The sequence below is a fragment of the Salmo trutta genome, chromosome 13 (assembly GCF_901001165.1).
Source record: "Salmo trutta chromosome 13, fSalTru1.1, whole genome shotgun sequence".
NCBI lineage: Eukaryota > Metazoa > Chordata > Actinopteri > Salmoniformes > Salmonidae > Salmo > Salmo trutta.
The window spans coordinates 16,884,738-16,909,885 of record NC_042969.1 but is presented as its reverse complement, the minus strand read 5'-3'; the positions used below and the strand labels follow the sequence as shown (position 1 = coordinate 16,909,885).

The 25,148-nt window shown below is 46.4% G+C and overlaps 1 protein-coding gene across 2 annotated transcripts in view; it reads right to left on the bottom strand.

Annotated features, from left to right (window-relative positions):
* LOC115205337 (testican-1) overlaps positions 1 to 25,148 on the bottom strand; it is a 373,161-nt gene that overhangs the window by 73,227 nt on the left and 274,786 nt on the right. For both annotated transcript variants that reach the window (XM_029771183.1, XM_029771184.1), the window contains one exon: positions 7,277 to 7,397. In XM_029771183.1, coding sequence (XP_029627043.1) covers positions 7,277 to 7,397 — 121 coding nt within the window. The remainder of the gene's footprint in view (positions 1 to 7,276; positions 7,398 to 25,148) is intronic.

The following is a 25,148-nucleotide window of genomic DNA, read 5'->3' as shown; positions in this document are numbered from 1 at the left end:
TATAGCCTCCACATTGACTCTGTACCGGTACTCCTGTATATAGCCTCCACATTGACTCTGTACCGGTACCCCCTGTATATAGCCTCCACATTGACTCTGTACTGATACCCCCTGTATATAGCCTCCACATTGACTCTATACCGGTACCCCCTGTATATAGCCTCCACATTGACTCTGTACCGGTACCCTCTGTTTTTAGCTTCCACATTGACTCTGTACCAGTACCCCCTGCATATAGCCTCCACATTGACTCTGTACCGGTACCCCCTGTATATAGCCTCCACATTGACTCTGTACCAATACCCCTGTATATAGCCTCCACATTGACTCTGTACCGGTACCCCTGTATACAGCCTCGACATTGACTCTGTACCGGTACCCCCTGTATATAGCCTCCACATTGACTCTGTACTGATACCCCCTGTATATAGCCTCCACATTGACTCTGTACCGGTACCCCTGTATATAGCCTCCACATTGACTCTGTACCGGTACTCCTGTATACAGCCTCCACATTGACTCTGTACCAGTACCCCTGTATATAGCCTCCACATTGACTCTGTACCGGTACCCCCTGTATATAGCCTCCACATTGACTCTGTACCGGTACCCCCCTGTATATAGCCTCCACATTGACTCTGTACCAGTACCCCCTGTATATAGCCTCCACATTGACTCTGTACCGGTACCCTGTGTATATAGCCTCCACATTGACTCTGTACCAGTACCCCCTGTATATAGCCTCCACATTGACTCTGTTCCGGTACCCCCTGTATATAGCCTCCACATTGACTCTGTACCAATACCCCCTGTATATAGCCTCCACATTGACTCTGTACCGGTACCCCCTGTATATAGCCTCCACATTGACTCTGTACCGGTACCCCCTGTATTTAGCCTCCACATTGACTCTGTACCGGTACCCCTGTATACAGCCTCGACATTGACTCTGTACCGGTACCCCCCTGTATATAGCCTCCACATTGACTCTGTACTGATACCCCCTGTATATAGCCTCCACATTGACTCTGTACCGGTACCCCCTGTATATAGCCTCCACATTGACTCTGTACCGGTACTCCTGTATACAGCCTCCACATTGACTCTGTACCAGTACCCCTGTATATAGCCTCCACATTGACTCTGTACCGGTACCCCCTGTATATAGCCTCCACATTGACTCTGTACCGGTACCCCCCTGTATATAGCCTCCACATTGACTCTGTACCAGTACCCCCTGTATATAGCCTCCACATTGACTCTGTACCGGTACCCCCTGTATATAGCCTCCACATTGACTCTGTACCAGTACTCCTGTATATAGCCTCCACATTGACTCTGTACCAGTACTCCTGTATATAGCCTCCACATTGACTCTGTACCAGTACTCCTGTATATAGCCTCCACATTGACTCTGTACCAGTACTCCTGTATATAGCCTCCACATTGACTCTGTACCAGTACTCCTGTATATAGCCTCCACATTGACTCTGTACCAGTACCCTTGTATATAGCCTCCACATTGACTCTGTACCGGTACCCTCTGTATATAGCCTCCACATTGACTCTGTACCGGTACTCCTGTATATAGCCTCCACATTGACTCTGTACCAGTACTCCTGTATATAGCCCCACATTGACTCTGTACCGGTACTCCCTGTATATAGCCTCCACATTGACTCTGTACCGGTACCCCCTGTATATAGCCTCCACATTGACTCTGTACCGGTACTCCTGTATATAGCCTCCACATTGACTCTGTACCGGTACTCCTGTATATAGCCTCCACATTGACTCTGTACCGGTACCCCCTGTATATAGCCTCCACATTGACTCTGTACCGGTACCCCTGTATATAGCCTCCACATTGACTCTGTACCGGTACCCCCTGTATATAGCCTCCACATTGACTCTGTACCGGTACCCTCTGTATATAGCCTCCACATTGACTCTGTACCGGTACCCTCTGTATATAGCCTCCACATTGACTCTGTACCGGTACCCTCTGTATATAGCCTCCACATTGACTCTGTACCGGTACCCTCTGTATATAGCCTCCACATTGACTCTGTACCGGTACCCCCCTGTATATAGCCTCCACATTGACTCTGTACCAGTACTCCTGTATATAGCCTCCACATTGACTCTGTACCAGTACTCCCTGTATATAGTCTCCACATTGACTCTGTACCAGTACTCCTGTATATAGCCTCCACATTGACTCTGTACCAGTACTCCTGTATATAGCCTCCACATTGACTCTGTACCAGTACTCCTGTATATAGCCTCCACATTGACTCTGTACCAGTACCCCTGTATATAGCCTCCACATTGACTCTGTACCAGTACTCCTGTATATAGCCTCCACATTGACTCTGTACCAGTACTCCTGTATACAGCCTCCACATTGACTCTGTACCAGTACCCCTGTATATAGCCTCCACATTGACTCTGTACCGGTACTCCCTGTATATAGCCTCCACATTGACTCTGTACCAGTACTCCTGTATACAGCCTCCACATTGACTCTGTACCAGTACCCCTGTATATAGCCTCCACATTGAGTCTGTACCAGTACTCCTGTATATAGCCTCCACATTGACTCTGTACCAGTACCCCTGTATATAGCCTCCACATTGACTCTGTACCAGTACTCCTGTATATAGCCTCCACATTGACTCTGTATCAGTACTCCTGTATACAGCCTCCACATTGACTCTGTACCGGTACTCCTGTATATAGCCTCCACATTGACTCTGTACCGGTACTCCCTGTATATAGCCTCCACATTGACTCTGTACCAGTACTCCTGTATACAGCCTCCACATTGACTCTGTACCAGTACCCCTGTATATAGCCTCCACATTGACTCTGTACCAGTACTCCTGTATATAGCCTCCACATTGACTCTGTACCAGTACCCCCTGTATATAGCCTCCACATTGACTCTGTACCAGTACTCCTGTATATAGCCTCCACATTGACTCTGTATCAGTACTCCTGTATACAGCCTCCACATTGACTCTGTACCGGTACTCCTGTATATAGCCTCCACATTGACTCTGTACCAGTACCCCCTGTATACAGCCCCGCTATTGTTATTTACTGCGCTCTTTAATTATTTGTTTTTTGTTATCTACTTTTTTTAAACTTTTTTTTCTCCATTATTTTCTTAAAACTGCATCGTTGGTTAAGGGCTTGTAAGTAAGCATTTCACTGTAAGGTCTACACCTGTTGTATTCGGCGCATGTGACAAAATAACATTTGATTTGATTTGAGTTGGAATTGCAAGGAATTCTATTGCGCCCAATCAAAGTTGGGCAACTTCCATTGCTTTGTATGACACAGGCTTTACACTCCACTCTCTCCTTCAGCCATTCTGTAGATACAGAAGTCTGCCTACTAACCTCCAAGTTCCAAATGGTCCATAACAATAACAGTATTTAACAAGAACATGGCTGATCACTCCAATCTAATTGTCTTGGTGCCAAGATGGCGCCCGAAGGCGACCGTTTCTATTTCAACTCTCAAACCGAGGTGATGCACATCCATGACTCAGCCTCCTGGTGGATAGTTCATGCTGCTTGTCAGACCAGAGTAATGGAGGCCTGGTCCGCCAGGGCCTTTTCTATAAGGAGGGTAATTACATCGGATCAAATCCCCCAGCAATCTTCTTGTTAAGTGGTCTGCTCTGTCTGACGAAACATCATCTTTTTGTCTACAATAACACTGAGGTGTGAGATATAGAATACAACCCTACACAGAAATCATTCTGACCACTGGGCTGTGTGGGGAATCCACTGACTGAGAATGAACAGATTCTGTCACACATCTCTGGCTGTCAGACGGGTACATTCCCATTCAGCACAGTGCGGCAGGCAGACACCACCTTGATGTCTATAATTATCCATCTGTTGTGAAACAAACACTATAATAACAGATTAGACATGCCACTCGCTGCCAACACTCACTAGTGAATAAAAAAGCAATTATGTCTGATAATACGGTTGAATATGAAACGTTGATGAGACTGATTAGCATCTCCTTAAGATGTCCCCCACTTCTCCTCCTCCCTCCTCTCCTTTTCGCAGCTGCTCCTGAAAGCCCAGGAGAGCGGAAATGTGTGTGTGAGTGAGTGGTATCGTGTGTGTGTGTGTGTGTGTGTGTGTGTGTGTGTGTGTGTGTGTGTGTGTGTGTGTGTGTGTGTGTGTGTGTGTGTGTGTGTGTGTTCTTCCTCTAGTCAGGGTATCTATGTCTGGGTGGATAACACCTTACGCATGGCGAAGGAGAGAGGGATCACAGTCAGATAGCTGTGTGTCTATCATGGCCATGCTTGTGGTCTCTGGTGAGTGTTAGGTGTCAGGCTGTGATGGGATGGAGTGTGTGTGTGAGTGGGGTGCATTAGGCTAACAGACCACCCCTGGACACCCTGCTGTGAACCCGTCAGACATCATTCTGACTGACAGAGCACAGGGTTGGAGGGAGGGAGAGATCGAGCGAGAGTGAGAGACAGAGACAGACAGAAGGGAATAACACACAGCATCCCACTCTCCTTCTTTCCCTCCCTCTATCTTTGTATCTCTCTGTCCATCTGTCTGTCTTCATTAGCCTTCCTCTTTAGTGCTCGTGGTGCATCTCCTCTCCTCAGGTTCAGCTGTGTGCTGTCAGAATTTCACACACACACACACACACACACACACACACACACACACACACACACACACACACACACACACACACACACACACACACATACATATACAGTCGTGGCCAAAAGTTTTGAGAATGACACAAATATTAATTTTCACAAAGTTTGCTGCCTCAGTGTCTTTAGATATTTTTGTCAGATGTTACTATGGAATACTGAAGTGTAATTACAAGCATTTCCTGACTGATGGCAGCCCATTCTTGCATAATCAATGCTTGGAGTTTGTCAGAATTTGTAGGTTTTTGTTTGTCCACCCGCCTCTTGAGGATTGACCACAAGTTCTCAATGGGATTAAGGTCTGGGGAGTTTCCTGGCCACGGACCCAAAATATCGATGTTTTGTTCCCCGAGCCACTTGGTTATCACTTTTGCCTTATGGCAAGGTGCTCCATCATGCTGGAAAAGGCATTGTTCGTCACCAAACTGTTCCTGGATGGTTGGGAGAAGTTGCTCTCGGAGGATGTGTTGGTACCATTCTTTATTCATGGCTGTGTTCTCAGGATGCTTTACTGTTGGCATGACACAGGACTGATGGTAGCGCTCACCTTGTCTTCTCCGGACAAGCTTTTTTCCGTATGCCCCAAACAACCGGAAAGGGGATTCATCAGAGAAAATGACTTTACCCCAGTCCTCAGCAGTCCAATCCCTGTACCTTTTGCAGAATATCAGTCTGTCCCAGATGTTTTACCTGGAGAGAAGTGGCTTCTTTGCTGCCCTTCTTGACACCAGGCCATCCTCCAAAAGTCTTTGCCTCACTATGTGTGCAGATGCACTCACACCTGCCTGCTGCCATTCCTGAGCAAGCTCTGTACTGGTGGTGCCCCGATCCCGCAGCTGAATCAACTTTAGGAGACGGTCCTGGCGCTTGCTGGACTTTCTTGGGCGCCCTGAAACCTTCTTCACAACAATTGAACCGCTCTCCTTGAAGTTCTTGATGATTCGATAAATGGTTGATATAGGTGCAATCTTACTGGCAGCAATATCCTTGCCTGTGAAGCCCTTTTTGTGCAAAGCAATGGTGACGGCATGTGTTTCTTTGCAGGTAACCATGGATGACAGAGGAAGAACTATGATTCCAAGCACCACCCTCCTTTTGAAGCTTCCAGTCTGTTATTTGAACTCAATCAGCATGACAGAGTGATCTCCAGCCTTGTCCTCGTCAACACTCACACCTGTGTTAACGAGAGAATCACTGACATGATGTCAGCTGGTCCTTTTGTGGCAGGGCTGAAATGCAGTGTTAATGTTTTTTGGTGATTCAGTTCATTTGCATGGCAAAGAGGGACTTTGCAATTAATTGCAATTCATCTGATCACTCTTCATAACATTCTGGAGTATATGCAAATTTCCATCATACAAACTGAGGCAGCAGACTTTGTGAAAATTAATATTTGTGTCATTCTCAAAACTTATGGCCACGACTGTACACACACACACACACACACACACACACACACACACACACACACACACACAGCTAAAATGAAGATTTGGTAAAGGGAACAGTACTTGTATAAGTCCCACCTGGTAGACATACTGTACATGAACCAGTGTCCATCCTATCATTTCACCTTACGACTTAAATGAGTTACATCCCAAATATCCCCCTGCAGGCGTCATGATGAAGCCCTCGATCAAGTGGGCTACTGAGCTAACCAGAGCACCAGACAGTGTGTGGCGGGTTCTGTTCCTGATATATTCTGTGTTTGTAACTGGATCAGCAGAACAGTGGTAGCTATAGTAGATGTGTTGGGAGCCCTCCAGTGATGTCTCACTGTATTGGCTCAGCCACGGCTCTGTTTGTGTTTGTATATCCACGGGGCGTCAGTAATTATGAGCAACAAGCACTTATTCCCACTTAACGGCCATTGCATAATTGATATTTGTTTGTATTAAACTGAAGAGGAGAGAGACAGGCGCAGGATCAAGCATCGAGGGCGGCCCACGCCTCCCCTCTCCTCCTCTTCCTCCTCATTCTCTCCTCCTCCTCTTCCTCCCCCTCCTTTCCCTCCTCCTCCTTTTCTCCCTCCTCCTCCTCCTGCTCTCTCTCCTCCTCCTCCTGCTCTCTCCTCCTCCTCCTCCTCCTCTCCCTCCTTCTCCTCCTCCTGCTCTCCCTCCTCCTCCTCCCCTTCCTCCTGGTCTCCCTCCTCCTCCCACTTCTCTCCCTCCTCCTCCCCCTCCTCCTTCTCTCCCTCCTCCTCCTTTCCCCACAGAGATCCTACATGTAATTCTATGCACTCCCCCTCTTCCTCCCCCTCTTCCCCCCTCCCCTTCTCTTCTTCTCTCTGTCAATCAAACTCCATCTCGGTGGGGTCTCTGGCCTTCGTCGATAAGAGCAGTAATAGAAGAAGGTTTGATGAAATCTCATGCAGAGTACATACCTCCATGGACTTTAATGGACATAGAGAAAGGCTATTGCAACGTGGTGATTTGCACTTAACAGCCAGGTGTGTGGTGGCTAATACCAGGCCGGGGCTGCTGTAAGTAACTCTATTCTATACATTATCAAGGCCATAACGACGCTAACGAAAGAAAGACAATCAGGTTGGAACTCTTCTTTTTCTCTTACCTGTGTGTAGGCTGCTTGTCGTTGGTGTTGGTGCAGATGGCTGTCTGATAGTCGTGGCTGACACACACCCTGTGAGGAGGGCAGCGCACCTTCACACATGGGTTTTTAGTGGCGTCCAGAGCTACCGGGAGAGAGAAGGGACAAAATGAATGACTAAATAACAGAGCCACACCCACGTCAATTCAACGTCTATCCCACGTTGGTTCAACGTCATTTCATTGGAATGATGTGGAAACAACATTGATTCAACCAGTGTGTGCTCTGAGGGATAAAGTACGACCTACCATTAGCAGCGGTACAAATACACATTTTAACAAGACCAGTAAGATCAGAATGTACTCCCGTAATCACACAACAGAGAATATGGATTGAAAGGAACAGAGTCTACTCAATACTAGGAGATACCTTTCAATCATTCAGACACAGAGATAAAGCAAAAGAATGACATGAAAACCCCTGAGTGTAAACTCACCCTCACAACCTAACAACGCAGTGCTTTGACAAATGGCTGTCCTCACCATGAGCATTTCTGTCAATGCCAGTAACCATAAAACAGAGGGGAGAGAAGGGGAGCGAGGAGAGGAGGAGTGGGTGAGAGTGAGGAGGTGGAAAAAGAGAAGAGAAAGTGTGTGTGTGTGTGTGTGTGTGTGTGTGTGTGTGTGTGTGTGTGTGTGTGTGTGTGTGTGTGTGTGTGTGTGTGTGTGTGTGTGTGTGTGTGTGTGTGTGTGTGTGGCTTATAACAGTGATAAGACCCCCAAACGCTCCAGGATCTAAACCATATGATAGTTGTAATCCATTCCAACATTCAGCAATCCCATATTGCATTTAGAGAAGTAAGAATCATAGGGAAAGAGTTGGAGATTTGAACGTAGGTAGAGTTTCTGTAGTGTGACCCTTCTGGGCCTGCCTCATCAGAACTCCGGGCAAGCAAGTCGTATAGCCCTGTCTGCGCTCACATCAATCTCCACGGCAACATTATCGCCATAGCTGCGAGACACAGGTGGCTGGCGTCCAAGGTGACGAAGATCAAAGACACACATTGGCTCTGAGCGTTCCGAGCGTTTTGTCATTTCACGCTACGCTTACGACACAAATCCACCCACCGGGGACAGAGAGAGAGGAATAAAGAAAATGGGAGAGGGAGAGGAAGAAAGAGAGAGAGAGAGCTATGAAACGGGGAAATAGGGAGGACTGTGGGTGTGGGGTGGGCTTACTCAGCTATTCTCTGGAGAGGAGAGGAACAGGATAGAAAAAGAAACCCAACAACAACAAAACAACAGCAAACTGTTGTGACTACAACCTGATCAAAGAAGGATCGTGTGGAGAAGCTCATCCTCATTCCCAGGAATAACAACCTAACAACCTAAAAACAACTTCAAAGCCAAAAGCCAAAAGGCAGCTGAACCCTTTAGATAACTCATTACCTCTGATAACAAGACAAGCTAGTGGCCAGGCCTCAATTATCTCACTAATGGGTTGTGTTTGAGCTACGTCTGCCGTGTGATGTCAACACGACCACTCCCTGACCCACAACACCGCTGTTGTAACCTGGTTTAGTCCCGAAACACACCACCGTTATGCAGATATAAATATGATATTATCTGTTTGCATCTCAAGTCCACACAAGTGATACACTCAAAGTTAAAGGAGGCATGTTTTTGAAGAGGCTTAAGGGAATACTTGAACGGGAGATATATGCATGTTTTTCTGCTGGTTATTAAGTAGGGTGTCATGTCTATGACTCTCTACTGTGCATTTAAATACAGATATCACAGGCCACATATACCTGTCAAGGAATGGTCTCTCTCTCTCTCTCTCTCTCTCTCTTATCTCTATCTCCATCCCCCACTCTCTCTTCTCTTTGTCTATTTCTCTCGCTCGCTTTCTGAAATTGAGAGAGACGGCATGGCAATCATTTTCCGTGATATTTGTCAGTTTTGTGGCGCTGGGTGGAGGGTGGAGTTTTACATCTTATTTAAAAATTAAAAGGTGGCCTTGGGTCTCTCAATCTCTGCTTCAGAGCAGGAAGAAACCCATCTGACTTCAATCCCCGCGGAAAATGACTTTCTTCCTGCGAGGGAAATGAGAGATGAGAGGAGGATGAGAAGTGGGAGGAGGAGAGAGATGAGAGAGGGACCAGTGGGTGAGAGGACGGTGACGGGGGAGAGAGGGGGATGTGGGAAGATAAATAGATGTGGGGTGACAGGAGGAGAGAGAGATGAGAGGAGGTGAGAGAGATGAGAGGCGGAGATATGAGAGGGGTGAGGCAGAGAGAGAGATGAGAGGAGGTGAGAGAGATGAGAGGCGGAGATATGAGAGGGGTGAGGAGGAGAGAGAGATGAGAGGAGGTGAGAGAGATGAGAGGGGGAGAGATGAGATGGGTGGAGATAGAGAAAGGAGGTAGAGAGAGGAGGAGAGAGAGATGAGAGGAGGTGAGAGAGATGAGAGGGGGAGAGATGAGATGGGTGGAGATAGAGAAAGGAGGTAGAGAGAGGAGGAGAGAGAGATGAGAGGAAGTGAGAGAGATGAGAGGGCGAGAGAAGGGGTGACAATGGTTAACAGAGATGTTGAGGACTGCTCAGAGCAAACACAACCCATAAAATACTCAGATACAAACTTAGAGACAGCGACAGTGTGTGGTGGGAAGGAAATTGAGGTGCATTTCTCAATTCCAAACTTTCCTTTGAATAGCATCCCAGCTAGAACATTTGGATCCTTGGAAGTCGTGGGAACTTAAGGTTTCCCATTGGTTCTGGGAATAGATTATACATATAGATTATACATACATACCATACATTTCTGGCCTGGTAAAACGGAAGTGAGATGGAATTGAAAATGTTGCCTGTTCTGGAAACGTACATTTTTAGGTTGCAAGGAGGTTATGAGAACGTTTTACTATGGTTCCGATAAAGTTTTTCTGGTAGGTTTTATTAACGCTCTGAAAACAGAACTTATAGGTTATTTGTTGGTTTTCAAATAACTTCCTTAAAACATTCGCTGAATATTTCGTTTTGACTTTTAATTACATTGCTAGCTTATTTTGGGTTAACTTGTTTTCACTCCAAGCACAGATAGGACAAATGGAAATTCATTTCCTTAGGCGTTAATCATGCAAACACATGTATTTTTTATTATGACACAGCAACAGTGAAATTTGACCGTATAATCTTCGGTTCTCTTTCCATGGACCTGTGCCACCAGGATGGAGCTAGCATGTCATGTTCTTTTATACATACAAAGCTGTTCTTTTTAGTCTATTCAAACAGATACAATTTCAAAGGAAACAAGCACTCATCAGGTGTGGCCAATTAGAGAGAGAGAGAGAGAGAGAGAGAGAGCGAGAGCCTTTATCTGTCTATTCCAGACCCGAGTGAGCAGCCTTGCTGTACAAGGCTGTTTAATCAACCAGTCAATTCTAATACAGGAGCACCATATCATACCCCACTATCTCTGCTCTTTCACTCTCCCTCTCTCCTTCTCTCTCTCCTCTTTCCCTCTCCCTCTCACTATCCCTCTCTCCTCTTTCACTCTCCCTCTCTCCTTCACTCTCTCCTCTTTCACTATCCCTCTCTCCTTCTCTCTCCCCTCTCTCACTATCCCTCTCTCCTTCTCTCTCTCCTCTTTCACTATCTCTCTCTCCTCTCTCACTATCCCTCTCACTATCCCTCTCTCCTCTTTCACTCTCCCTCTCTCCTTCACTCTCTCCTCTTTCAGTATCCCTCTCTCCTTCTCTCTCTCCTCTTTCACTATCCCTCTCTCCTTCTCTCTCTCCTCTTTCACTCTCCCTCTCTCCTTCTCTCTCTCCTCTTTCACTATCCCTCACTCCTTCTGTCTCTCTTTTTTCACTATCCCTCTCTCCTTCTCTCTCTCTTTTTTCACTCTCCCTCTCTCCTATCTCTCTTCTTTCACTCTCCCTCTCTCCTCTCTCTCTTCTTTCACTATCTCTCTCTCCTCTCTCCTCTTTCACTATCCCTCGCTCCTTCACTCTCCTCTTTCACTCTCCCTCTCTCCTTCTCTCTCTTCTTTCACTATCCCTCTCTTCTTTCACTATTCCTCTCTCCTTCTCTCTCTCCTCTTTCACTATCCCTCGCTCCTTCTCTCTCTCCTCTTTCACTATCTCTCTCTCCTCGTTCACTCTCCCTCTCTCCTCTCTCTCTTCTTTCACTATCCCTCTCTTCTTTCACTATTCCTCTCTCCTTCTCTCTCTCCTCTTTCACTATCCCTCGCTCCTTCTCTCTCTCCTCTTTCACTATCCCTCTCTCATTATCTCTGTCATCTTTCACTATCCCTCTCTCCTTTTCTCTCTTCTTTCACTATCCCTCTCTCATTCCCCTTTTCCTTTCTCTCTCCCAGTATCTATATATTTATTTCCATCACAATCCCCCGTCTCACTCCTATATCACAATCCCCCCTCCAACTCCTATATCACAATCCCCCTCTTACTCCTATATCGCAATCCTACCTCTCTCACTCCCATATCACAATCCCCCTCTCTCACTCCTATATCACAATTCCCCCCTCTCTCACTCCTATATCACAATCTCTCTGTCTCACTTAGGGCTATTGCGGTGACCCTATTACCGCTTCACCGGCGGTCACGAGTCTTGAAGGCAGTCAAATTCCACATGACCAATTTAGTCACGGTAATTAGGCTTCTCCAAGCTCTGATGATGCTGATGGTTATTAGTAACCTACCAAACTTGCTAACTGCCTGGTACTCAGCACTCTATTTTCCCTCTAATCACTCTGACATCAATGCAAATGTAATTGAAAATCTAATCAAACACTTCATGAGCTCATGTTGATCAACATTTCTATAGGCTATGCAATTGCGTGAGAAAACAGAGTGATGGCCTCTATTAAAAAGAGGAGGATCCCATCAGCTTTCGATAGGCTAGGCCTAATATATTTATTTCTCAACTTTCCTAATATTAACCACATTGCTTATCTTTGCAACAGGAGTATAGTCTACCTGGCTGGCATGAAAATGAAGCACAGGAGAAGCGTCCTCCATTCGCTATTTAAGTGCAGAGATTACATGTATTTTCTTCCCCTGCCCCTGTTCCAACAGGTGCATGATAATGGTCCATTCTAAATCAAAACACATTTCACACATATATGATTTAGTATATGTGTAACGGCTGTCTTCTGAAATGAACCAAGGCGCAGCAGGTATGTGAATACTCATTTTTAATTACCCAACAAAAGGAGTAAAGCATCCACAGGAAACAATAAACACAACAGCAGCAACAGTTTGCAGGCTAAAAAACGCAGTGCAAAACAACCACCCACAAACCCCAGTGACAAACATACTCCTACATATATGACTCCCAATCAGGAACAACGATCCCCAGCTGTTCCTGATCAGGAGTCACAAGACACACAGAACAATCAAACACACACACAAGACTGCCACGTCCTGACCCCCAAACTACTACAACAGCTCCATCTGCTGGTCAGGACGTGACAATATGTAAAGACAAGATTAAATCAAGAATAGTCTGATGGGTGACAATATTAGCCTATCACTTGTGAATTATACATTATCACTTGTGAATGATGCCCAGCATAAGGCAAGAAACAATGCCTTTTATTTTGTACTTTTCCGAATCATAGTCGCATACCTCATGTAGCCTAGCCCATAGGCCTACATGTTTTGATAATGGTTGTATGACAACTAAAGTGGCCAAATAACTTCTTAAAATTAAGCACATTAATCTTCTTTAAAAGGGGTGTAGAGCCTTACTGGCATATATAAGCAGTGCGTGAGTTTCAAGTTTGGAGAAGATCCTTTTCACCATAAAAATGCACCTTCATAACAAAAGCATTACATGCATAATCACATTTGCGATCACTTTTGTAAATGGTGTTTTCCACTAATGGAACATTTGCGCTTATAGCCTACTGCCTTGTGCGCATTGCTGCACTTATAATGTGAAGAAATAGCCTAATAGTTTATCAACATTTTAAGCTAAACATTCTGATTGGTTGCGTCAGCCAAATTACGTAAAAAAGTTATTTTGATGCTAGTGGTTGTATCGATTTGAGATCTATCGCATCCCACAACTGTCCCTGACTATGTTTGGAATATTTATTTCTTGCACAAAATAAAATAGGTCAACTTTTGTACTGTGGGGGATAGTAGATTGACATAGGCTAGTGCTTTTGCTGTTCTGTAGGTCTACTCATCTTGTTGGTTGACGAAAAGTAAATGTGGACAGTTCTTCCAAAATCTTCAATATGCACCTCTGAATTGGATAAGGACACATGTAGTTGCGTCCCTGATGTGTTTGTCTTCCCTTGTAGCCTGTGAGAAAGACCCGATCAGGTGATGGAGAGCCATGTGAGTGAGAGGTGCTTCGGAGTACGCAGCACTCAGGGAGAAGGGCACAACGCAACACTCCGGGCCACACAAAGGGGATACTGCCGGGAAATTCGAGGCATTATCAAGTGCTTGTCGAATTGTGAATGAGAGACTGATGAAGTGTGTACAGCCTGCGCAAAAAATAAGCAGAGTGACTTTTTTCAAATCATCATTAGAGTCGCATCATGCAGCCTTACAATGTATTAAAAATCAAAACATACAGCCCAACGTTTGTGGAACAACTAAAGTTACATTAATAACTTTAAATTAAGCATATGGGAGGACCTATTTCTTTGTTAACCGTTCAACACAGAATAGCCGCATGTGCGCACTCCCTCAAATCTTTTGGAGAAAATATCCTTTCTATTTAATTCAGCTTTGTCAATTGTATTCTTCATACTATAAAATAACATAAAATAATGCAACGGAATTCTAAGCAAATCTAGTCGTGTCTGAATCCTGGATTAGGAAGACCACCAAAAACCCAGAAATGTCCATCCTTAACCACAACATTTTCCGACAAGATAGAACTGCCACAGGGGGTGGAGTTGCAATCTACTGCAGAGATAGCCTGCAGAGTTCTGTCTTACTATCCAGGTCTGTGCCCAAACAATTTGAGCTTCTACTTTTAAAAATCCACCTTTCCAGAAACAAGTCTCTCACTGTTGCCGCTTGTTATAGACCACCTTCTGCCCCCAGCTGTGCCCTGGACACCATATGTGAACAGATTGCCCCGCATCTATCATCAGAGCTCGTGCTGTTAGGTGACCTAAACTGGGATATGTTTAACACACCGGCCATCCTACAATCTAAGCTAGATGCCCTCAATCTCACACAAATTATCAAGGAACCTACCAGGTACAACCCTAAATCCGTAACCATGGGTACCCTCTTAGATATCATGCTGACCAACTTGCCCTCTAAATATACCTCTGCTGTCTTCAACCAAGATCTCAGCAATCACTGCCTCATTGCCTGCATCCGTAATGGGTCCGCGGTCAAACGACCACCCCTCATCACTGTCAAAAGCTCCCTAAAACACAAGCAGGCATTTCTAATCGACCTGGCCCGGGTATCCTGGAAGGATATTGACCTCATCCCATCAGTAGAGGATGCCTGGTTGCGCTTTAAAAGTGCTTTCCTCACCATCTTAAATAAGCATGCCCCATTAAAAAAATGTAGATCTAAGAACAGATATAGCCCTTGACTGCCCTTGACCAGCACAAAAACATCCTGTGGCGTTCTACATTAGCATTGAATGTTCAACTTTTCAGGGAAGTCAGGAACCAATAAAAACAGTCAGTTAGGAAAGCTAAGGCTAGCTTTTTCAAACAGAAATTTGCATCCTGCAGCACTAATTCCAAAAAGTTTTGTGACACTGTAAAGTCCATGGAGAATAAGAGCACCTCCTCCCAGCTGCCCACTGCACTGAGGATAGGAAACATTGTCACCACTGATAAAATCTACGATAATCGATAACTTCAATAAGCATTTTTCTATGGCTGGCCATGCTTTCCACCTGGCTACCTCTACCCTGGTCAACAGCTCTGCACCCCCTGCAGCAACTTGCCCAAGCCCCCCCTCCCATCTGCTTCTCCTTCACCCAAATCCAGGCAGCTGATGTTATGAAAGTGCTGCAAAATCTGGATCCCTACAAATCAGCTGGGCTAGACAATCTGGACCCTCTCTTTCTAAAATTATCCGCTGACATTGTTGCAACCCCTATTACTAGCCTGTTCAACCTCTCTTTCGTATCATCTGAGATCCCCTAAGATTGGAAAGCTGCCGCGGTCATCCCGCTCTTCAAAGGGAGACACTCTAGATCCAAACTGTTATAGACATATATCCATCCTGCCCTGCCTTTCTAAAGTCTTTGAAAGCCAAGTTAAACAGATCACCGACCATTTCGAATCCCACCGTACCTTCTCCTCTATGCAATCTTGTTTCCGAGCTGGTCATGGGTGCACCTCAGCCACGCTCAAGGTCATAAACGATATCATAACCACCGTCGATAAAAGACAGTACTGTGTAGCCGTCTTCATCGACCTGGCCAAGGCTTTCGACTCTGTCAATCACCACATTCTTATCGGCAGACTCAATAGCCTTGATTTCTCAAATGGCTGAACTTGTTCTCAACTAGCCTACCTGGTTAAATAAAGGTGAAATACATTTTTAAAAAAGGCTCAGGTTTTCCGGGTCTCTGTGTTTTTGGTTGGATAGGTTCCTCAAACCATTTGTCAATGTTGTTAATTTTCTTAGATTGTCTGCTTGAAATGTTTAGATTTGATAGGGAAGCTAAATAGTAAAATATATTATTTAGGCTTTGGACTGTCAAGTTTACACCTTCACTATTGCAGTGAAACCTTTTGTCCAGGAAGTTGTCTGAAAGGGATTGAATTTGTTGTGGACCAATTGTTTTTTGGTAGGTTTCCACACTACTTTCCTTCTATCTTTCGCATTTCTTAATAGTATGCAGTTTGTTCAGCTTGGATGCCTCATGATTGAGGGTTGCTCTGTTCAAGTAGACTGTGATTTTGCTGTGATCTGATAGGGGTGTCGGTGGGCTGACTGTGAACGCTCTGAGAGACTCTGGGTTGAGGTCAGTGATAAAGTAGTCTACAGCACTGCTACCATGAGATGAGCTGTAGGTGTACCTACCGCAGGAGTCACCTCAAAGCCTACCACTGACTATGTATATACCCAGCGTGCAACAGAGCTGCAGGAGTTGTGACCTGTTTTTGTTGGTTGTTTTGTCATAGTTGTCTAGCGGGGCATGTTGGGGAGGAAATGCCGTCACCTCCAGGTAGGTGTTTGTTCCTCTGTGTGCTGAGGGTGTCAGGTTCTTTCCAGTTCTGGCATTTAGGTCGCCACAGACTAGTACATGTCCCTGGGTCTGGAAATTATTGATCTCCCCCTCTAGGATGAAGAAGCTGTCTTCATTAAAGTATGGAGATTCTAGTGTGGTTTAGGCTTAGATGTGAGCATTAGGTGTGAGCAGAGCATGCTGAGCATCTGGTACATCCCTCTGGGGTTGCAGGATGGGGCTTGGGTGGGTGTAATCGTGGGGGTTGGGCCTGTTGCTCTGTTCACAGCCTGTGCATATGTGTGGCTGTCATGTTGAGGTCCTTGCTGCAGGGGTGCAGGAAATGGGGGGGGGGTAGAAGGGGAATAAGACTGAGATGGGGGCGGGTGGGGGCTATATAGGGTGTGGTTAGGGTTTGTTTGGGGAGGGGTCGACTGGTTGGGGATGGTGGTGCTGTGGTCTGGGTGTAGGTCCTCTTAATGTGGACCCTTTTGGTGCAGGATCTCCGGGAGGGTGTCTCGCAGTTCTGGGAGGGTGTCTCACTGGTCTGGGCGGGGTGTCCTTTTCTCAGATGCTCCTGTGTGAGGTGAGGTGCTGGGGTTGTGGTTGAGGGTGAGTTCCTTCAGGGTCCTGGTCAAGGTAGGGACTGCTGCCTTGTGGACAAAGTCCAGGGTGGGAGGGGTGGGACCAGTAAACATTTGGTTTTGAGGCACAGTCCCTGGAAATGCTTGCATTCACCCGCTGTAGGGTGGCAAGGTGAAAGTATTTTCGTGGTAGCAGGGTGGAGATCACCACTTGTGCGTTGGGGAAAGTGGAAGATACTTTTTCAATCACTCCATTGAGTGCTGTGGCCACCCTTTCCTGCTGGGCCCTCAGGTAATTTGTGCCTGTGTGTATTATGATGTGGCTGGGGGATCCTAGTTGGTCCTCAGACAGCAGCTCTAGGGCGTGTCGGGTGTTCGGACACCAGAGTTTAGCCACTTGGTGTTTTGGAAAAAGTTTTCCCATTTGAGTCAATTAGGAGCACAATCTTTGTCTTTTGTGTGTCCTCAGTGGGTTTGGGGGTGTTGTCAGGAGAGCTATCCGGTGGGCTGACATGGGCGGTGCCAGGAGGGGGAATCTGCTGGGTTGTTGGATCCTGCCTTGTCTGTCCTGCTATGGTGTTAAGGCTGTGGTCGGGGTCTGAAGTGGGCTGTTCTGGTGGATTGGCCAGCTCTCTCATGAGTGGTTCATTGTCACACCTCAGCTTTCTCACCTCCTCCTGCAGTGCTGTTAGCTGGGCTGTGTGTTCCCCTCTGTCCTTGTTAAGTTCTCTCACCACAGACAGGAGTGCAGCCAGCTCTCTCAGACAGCCGTCTTTCTCCACCTTCCGCCCCCGGGTCTTGTTGGGGGGGGGGGTGATCAGACTCACTCGGGGAGGGGAGTTTCACCAAGAGAAAGCTTCTCCGTGCTCTTCTTGATTCTTTTGAAGTCCTGTTGGAAATGTATGAAGTTGCCCTGCAACAGCACTGTTCCATTCTTGTACACGTTGAGAGAGAGTGTCTCGGTCTCAGGATCCTCGTTTTCCAGTATTCTCATTTTCCACCCTCCTCCAATACCAGCTCTCTTAAAAGAGGTGCAGTGTGCTCTTATAGCTGTGTGCCAATGCCCAGGGATGGCCAGTGTGAAAGATGAAGTTGCTTACGTTCCCATTGTAGCAGTCAGCAAAAAGTGTCTCTGGATTGTCCATGTGGAGCTTCTCTTCGTACTCTTTCCGTGCCTTGTCATTTTTATTATCGAAGGGGTACTGTACTTTGGTGACCTCTGCACAGGGGAAAGCCATGGAGCAGGGGCCAAAGAGGCCTCTACATTTGGGTGGGGGAGGAACTCTGCTGCCGTTGTTGGGCTCAGGGTCTTCATACCTCTCACTTCACACTTCAGTGCTAATTCATGTTGCAACCGGTTCTGTTCTTTCCTAACAAGCTCGGTAGCCTTTTAATCTTTTAACTTAGCATTCAGTACTTATAAAGTTAACTATCTAGAGATTACTGTGATGTTCTTTTCCATCTAGGCTTTCAAAGTAGTTTCAGATTGAACATTACTTACTCAGTTCAAGGGTTTCTGTTTTGCTTCTTTTGATAGTTGTTGGTTTGTCAGACAGTTTGCTGGATAGTCCTTGGCAGTAAAACTCCTTGGTTGTAAAAATCCTTCGTTATGTTGTTGAGGGTAGTATTCTGTAACAAAGTTAACCCTAAATCCATCTCTTTTTTTAAGCTGAAAGATTCAGGAGCTCATCGCTCATCTTGCTTTCTTTCATCTGTTCATCTCTTTCCCTTTCCCTCTATCTATCTCTCTCAAATTCTATTGGATTAATTGGGATGGAAGGTGTTACCACATACAGTACAGACACATATAAAATCAATGATGACGCAGAAAGATAATAATAGGAACAATAATAATACTCAATGAGTAGTAACAATTAACCAGACACCACAGTAAGAAATGAATGAGGACAGTAATGAACTAGTGATAAAGACACAGGTAGCCATGGTAATGCTCTGGTTGGTCGTTCCACTGGCTGTCCCTACGGGTGTGGCAGGAAGCTACATATTTCACTCTGAGACCAGAGTGAGCACAGTCTCTACAGCCAGGCTGTCCTCTCTGGGTAGCCAGATCTGTCTGTGATGACCAGTCTCTATAGCCAGCCTGTCCTCTCTGGGTAGCCAGATCTGTCTGTGACGACCGGTCTCTATAGCCAGCCTGTCCTCTCTGGGTAGCCAGATCTGTCTGTGATGACCGGTCTCTATAGCCAGCCTGTCCTCTCTGGGTAGCCAGATCTGTCTGTGATGACCAGTCTCTATAGCCAGGCTGTCCTCTCTGAGTAGTCAGATCTGTCTGTGATGACCGGTCTCTATAGCCAGCCTGTCCTCTCTGGGTAGCCAGATCTGTCTGTGATGACCAGTCTCTATAGCTAGTCTGTCCTCTCTGGGTAGCCAGATCTGTCTGTGATGACTAGTCTCTATAGCCAGGCTGTCCTCTCTGAGTAGCCAGATCTGTCTGTGATGACCAGTCTCTATAGCCAGCCTGTCCTCTCTGAGTAGTCAGATCTGTCTGTGATGACCAGTCTCTATAGCCAGGCTGTCCTCTCTGAGTAGCCAGATCTGTCTGTGATGACCAGTCTCTATAGCCAGGCTGTCCTCTCTGGGTAGCCAGATCTGTCTGTGATGACCAGTCTCTACAGCCAGCCTGTTCTCTCTGGGTAGCCAGATCTGTCTGTGATGACCAGTCTCTATAGCCAGGCTGTCCTCTCTGAGTAGCCAGATCTGTCTGTGATGACCGGTCTCTATAGCCAGCCTGTCCTCTCTGAGTAGTCAGATCTGTCTGTGATGACCAGTCTCTATAGCCAGGCTGTCCTCTCTGAGTAGCCAGATCTGTCTGTGATGACCGGTCTCTATAGCCAGCCTGTCCTCTCTGGGTAGCCAGATCTGTCTGTGATGACCAGTCTCTATAGCCAGGCTGTTCTCTCTGGGTAGCCAGATCTGTCTGTGATGACCAGTCTCTATAGCCAGCCTGTCCTCTCTGGGTAGCCAGATCTGTCTGTGACGACCGGTCTCTATAGCCAGCCTGTCCTCTCTGGGTAGCCAGATCTGTCTGTGATGACCGGTCTCTATAGCCAGCCTGTCCTCTCTGGGTAGCCAGATCTGTCTGTGATGACCAGTCTCTATAGCCAGGCTGTCCTCTCTGAGTAGTCAGATCTGTCTGTGATGACCGGTCTCTATAGCCAGCCTGTCCTCTCTGGGTAGCCAGATCTGTCTGTGATGACCAGTCTCTATAGCCAGGCTGTCCTCTCTGGGTAGCCAGATCTGTCTGTGATGACCAGTCTCTATAGCCAGGCTGTCCTCTCTGAGTAGCCAGATCTGTCTGTGATGACCAGTCTCTATAGCCAGCCTGTCCTCTCTGAGTAGTCAGATCTGTCTGTGATGACCAGTCTCTATAGCCAGGCTGTCCTCTCTGAGTAGCTAGATCTGTCTGTGATGACCAGTCTCTATAGCCAGGCTGTCCTCTCTGGGTAGCCAGATCTGTCTGTGATGACCGGTCTCTACAGCCAGCCTGTTCTCTCTGGGTAGCCAGATCTGTCTGTGATGACCAGTCTCTATAGCCAGGCTGTCCTCTCTGAGTAGCCAGATCTGTCTGTGATGACCGGTCTCTATAGCCAGCCTGTCCTCTCTGAGTAGTCAGATCTGTCTGTGATGACCAGTCTCTATAGCCAGGCTGTTCTCTCTGAGTAGCCAGATCTGTCTGTGATGACCGATCTCTATAGCCCGCCTGTCCTCTCTGGGTAGCCAGATCTGTCTGTGATGACCAGTCTCTATAGCTAGTCTGTCCTCTCTGGGTAGCCAGATCTGTCTGTGATGACCAGTCTCTATAGCCAGGCTGTCCTCTCTGGGTAGCCAGATTTGTCTGTGACGGACGGTTTCTATGGCCATGCTGTGCTCACTGAGTCTGTACATAGTCAGTGTTTTTCTCAGTCACGACAGTCACGGTGGTTAGTCTGCCACCATGTGTCTTCCCAATAGGAGATATTTTTAGATTTTTGCTTCGTGATGATTTGGTTGGGACATGTTTTGTGAGTGCTGTCCTGAGGCTTGAACAGATCGGAATGTGATGAACCCATCAGAATGTGATGAACAAGGTCGTCTGCGCCTGATAAACAAGTAGAGAGGTGGAGAGAGACAGATGCTAAACAAACGAATGAAGAGGATATGTGTGAAACGAATCCAATGATTACTCATCAGAACCGTCTCGATAAAGGTCTGTAAACAAAAACCTTGTGTGTGTGTGTGTGTCTGCGCGTGTGTGAGGCAAAGTGGGTTAATGTGTGAGTGACAGCTGTCAAGAGCCAGAGACAGCACCATATTGAGGGAAATCTAATCTGTTACCCTGTATCTAATAACCAACATACACATCCCCAGCACCCCATATCCCCCTCCATACAACCATCTCTCCTTGTCCAGTTCTCTGACTGCAAGGTTTATTGCATGACCCCAGTCAGTGGATGGGCACAGATGGCACCGAGTAGGCAGGTACAGCTAAGATGAGGGTGACCATGGACAACAAGAGGGGAGGAGGGGACAATGTCATATTTGCCTTTAATTCACTATAACACTGCTTATACAGTACTGTCCTTTTCATACTTCCATCTATCCTGCAGCTTAAAATGCATTTATAGATCTGTCTATAGAGAAACATACAACATCTGCTTCTGGTCAAAGTCTCTATTCCAGACTAATGATAAATGTGTTGGGGGAGAAAGGCAGTGGTGTATAAGTGGCAGGGGAACAGGTTTGTGTGTAGAGTCTAAGGTGAGGTATATTGCAACCATCAGGGTGTGTGTGTGAGTGTATCAGGTCTAACCCTGTCTAGGCTGGCTGTCCATCTGGCAGGCAGCTCTCTGCTGGCCGACCCCAGTCACCTTGGCCCTCCAGTGGGCCGCCAGAGCTCAGAGGCCTGGATGGGACTGGAAGGCTCCAACACACACGTACTGTACACACACACACACACACACACACACACACACACACACACACACACACACACACACACACACACACACACACACACACTTTTTTCCTCTGACACACATAAACAGACAGGTTAGGCTAATCATTAAAGCGTTGGTCTATCATGGTCAATGGGCTGTAAAACTGAGAGCTAATTTGATGCCAAAGTTGTTTATCCCTGGTCCTCTTCTCACAGTGGGTGTCTTGCAGAGAAAGATTGTCTGTGCATTGGAGGAGGCCTTCACTTAGTCGATTTCACAAATGAATTGGCAATTTACCTGGCTGAGAGCAGCTCTCTTGTGGCTGTTCATGTTTAGCGCCTATACACTGTCTAAGTGATGTCAATATGTTTCTTCACATCTGTCACACACACACACGTAAGCAGACAACACGCGTAAGCACAGGGAGATGCACACACACAAGATTTTGTACACACAGGAATATGTACGTACACGCACACACACACACGTGGCACCAGTGGTGTAGTGGAAGGTAAACGCAAGTAAACACAGTTTACCCACATTTTGGGGAATAATGCATTGAAAGTATAGGGAGCTTTCTAGAGTATTTTTGGACCACTACAGTACACGGCAGACACACAAACACATTTCTCTCTCTCTCTCTCTCTCTCTCTCTCTCTCTCTCTCTCTCTCTCTCTCTCTCTCTCTCTCTCTCTCTCTCTCTCTCTCTCTCTCTCTCTCTCTCTCTCTCTCTCTCTCTCTCTCTCTCTCTCTCTCTCTCTCTCTCTCTCTCTCTCTCTCTCTCTCTCTCTCTCTCTCTCTCTCTGCTATGCTATGCACTATTCAGTATGAGAAAGAAAAGTACATAGAAACCACATATTTCTTCTACCATTGTTGTATTAGTAACAAAGGACCCAAATCTACCCGGTTCAGTTCCCAATATGATGGCTGAAGGCTCTATATGCTTTATTGATTGACCTTGAATATCCTCCCACAGGTGTGCTCTCTGACCCCAGCCACGATGACCCGAGGGAGAGCAGGGCAGGGAGAGACGCCCCTCGGCTAATGTAAGGGTCAGAGATCACAGTGATCACACCTTGGCTTGCACACAAAAAATAGCATGAAGTTCTTTCGTCAACTCGTACAATTGGATATGTACAAACTCTAAAGCAGTTCATCATCACTCATCCAAACATATTATTGTACCTACAGTACACCAGATACCCCGATGTTACACTTGACATATTTAGGACAGTCCTCAGCTTCTAATATTTGTAATCCTGTTGTTGTCCAGTGGTTAGTGTGGTCAGAGGAGCTGTAGCATCAGCGTGTTCAGAGTTCATGAGGTCTTATCGTGTTTAATAATGCAGTTCCCTGCTTGGCTCTGGCCTCTGAAGAATAACAAACCCTCTAACCTCCCCAAGAGGACCAGGACCATCAACGGCCCTACAGCCGTTCCCAAACTACACCACACAGGAAGCACATTACAGCACCCCCCCCCCCCCCGGAAACAACTGTACGCCGCTCTGTTAGAGGGGAGTGTTCTGACCCCAAATTAATAGCTGCTCAGTTGTACGCGGAGTGTGTGTGTGTGTATCTGTTAGTCTGTCTGTGCATGCATGCATTGGTGTGTCTGCCTATGTCTGTCACAGCATCCACCATTCCAATCCATTCAGGCATTGCCTCGTGTGTTTGTGTGCGTGTGTGTGTGTGTGTGCATTCGTGTGTTTATGTGTGTGCCCCTGTCCCTTCAGGCTTAGTGTTGTCCCCTCCCTGTGTGTGTCGAGGCTGGCAAGGTTACCGGCAGGGGGGGACGTTAATCCGCCTCTGCTCTCCACTGACACCATCGCCACGGTTTCCTGGCTCCATGGGAACCAGAGAGGGCCGGAGGTGTTTCTCAGTTAAAAGAGTAAACAGTGTTCCCGGTATTCCATTAAAGAGGAGGGAGCAGAACCACTGAGCCTCTTAGCAGACTGGGCAGAACCTCAGGAAAACAAACACTTTCTGGTCCACAGCTGACTCGTCCTATAGGCTAACCGCGCATAAAGGTATTGATCCAGTTAGTGAGGATAGGAATCATAATGATGAGTGGATCTGATTGAAATACCTTTAGTCTGACAGGTCAGCTCAACATCAATAAGTGAGATGAAATAACCATTAGCTGGGCTATAAAGCGAGAATAGCATTTATATTACAATTGTTCTTACTAGCATTTATTTTAAAGCCTATTCTCAAGGCTTAAAAATCCTTCTTTAACCTGTCTACTCCCCTTCATCTACACTGATTGAAGTGTATTTAACAAGTGACATCAATAAGGGATAATAGCTTTCACCTGGATTCACCTGGTCAGTCTATGTCCTGGAAAGAATTCCTAATGTGTTGTACACAGTGTAATTGGTCTTATTAGCATTTCTATGTAAGCCTTTTGTCTTGGATCCATTACGGCCCACACTAACAGGTTTGGCAACTTCATAATCAGGTATTCTGCTCCCCTCTTCTCCTCCTCCTCCTTTATCTGTCTGATAGAATGGGATGGCAGCCATTAACAAGGCTGGCCTTGTTCCTGATAGATGCTTCATGCCACTAGCTGTTTTCTTTTGTTCTCTTTTTGTTGTTGTTGTTTTGAAGAAAGGATTAAATAAATGGGTGCTTGAACTGTTCCCCACAGGAAATTTCTGACTGTAATTTAAACAATTTGCTTTACTTTGAGCTTCTGATACGCTAATTAAAAAGGTGTTCTCTTCTTTCTCACCTGGGGGAGAGCGAGGGAGTGAGAGGGAGGAGTAGAAACACAAACAACTTTTTGAAGAAAAAAAAGCCCCTCTCTCTCTCTCTCTCTCTCTCTCTCTTTTCGTTAGTAGGATGTCCACAGGGTGTGATTCTGTTTGGCCTACAGTAGCCCAGGGAGTGAGGGATGGATGAGGACAAAGGGAGGGAGAGAAGAGGATAAATGATAGAGGGATGAAAGACCAGGGAGAGCCTCTGGGGTAGACGAGCGATTGAACAGAATTAACAGGCAAGAAATGAAATATTGAATCCGTGGTGGTGTAATATTATTCTGCATGTAATTGAAGAATAGCTGAGATAAGCAGAGGGCATTTCAGTCCACATGTCGTAGAGAAAACCAGTGGCTTATGGGAAAATATGTGTCTGATGCAATGAGGATGCCTCTAGTTCTAACAGAGACAGCGAGAGAGAGAGCGTG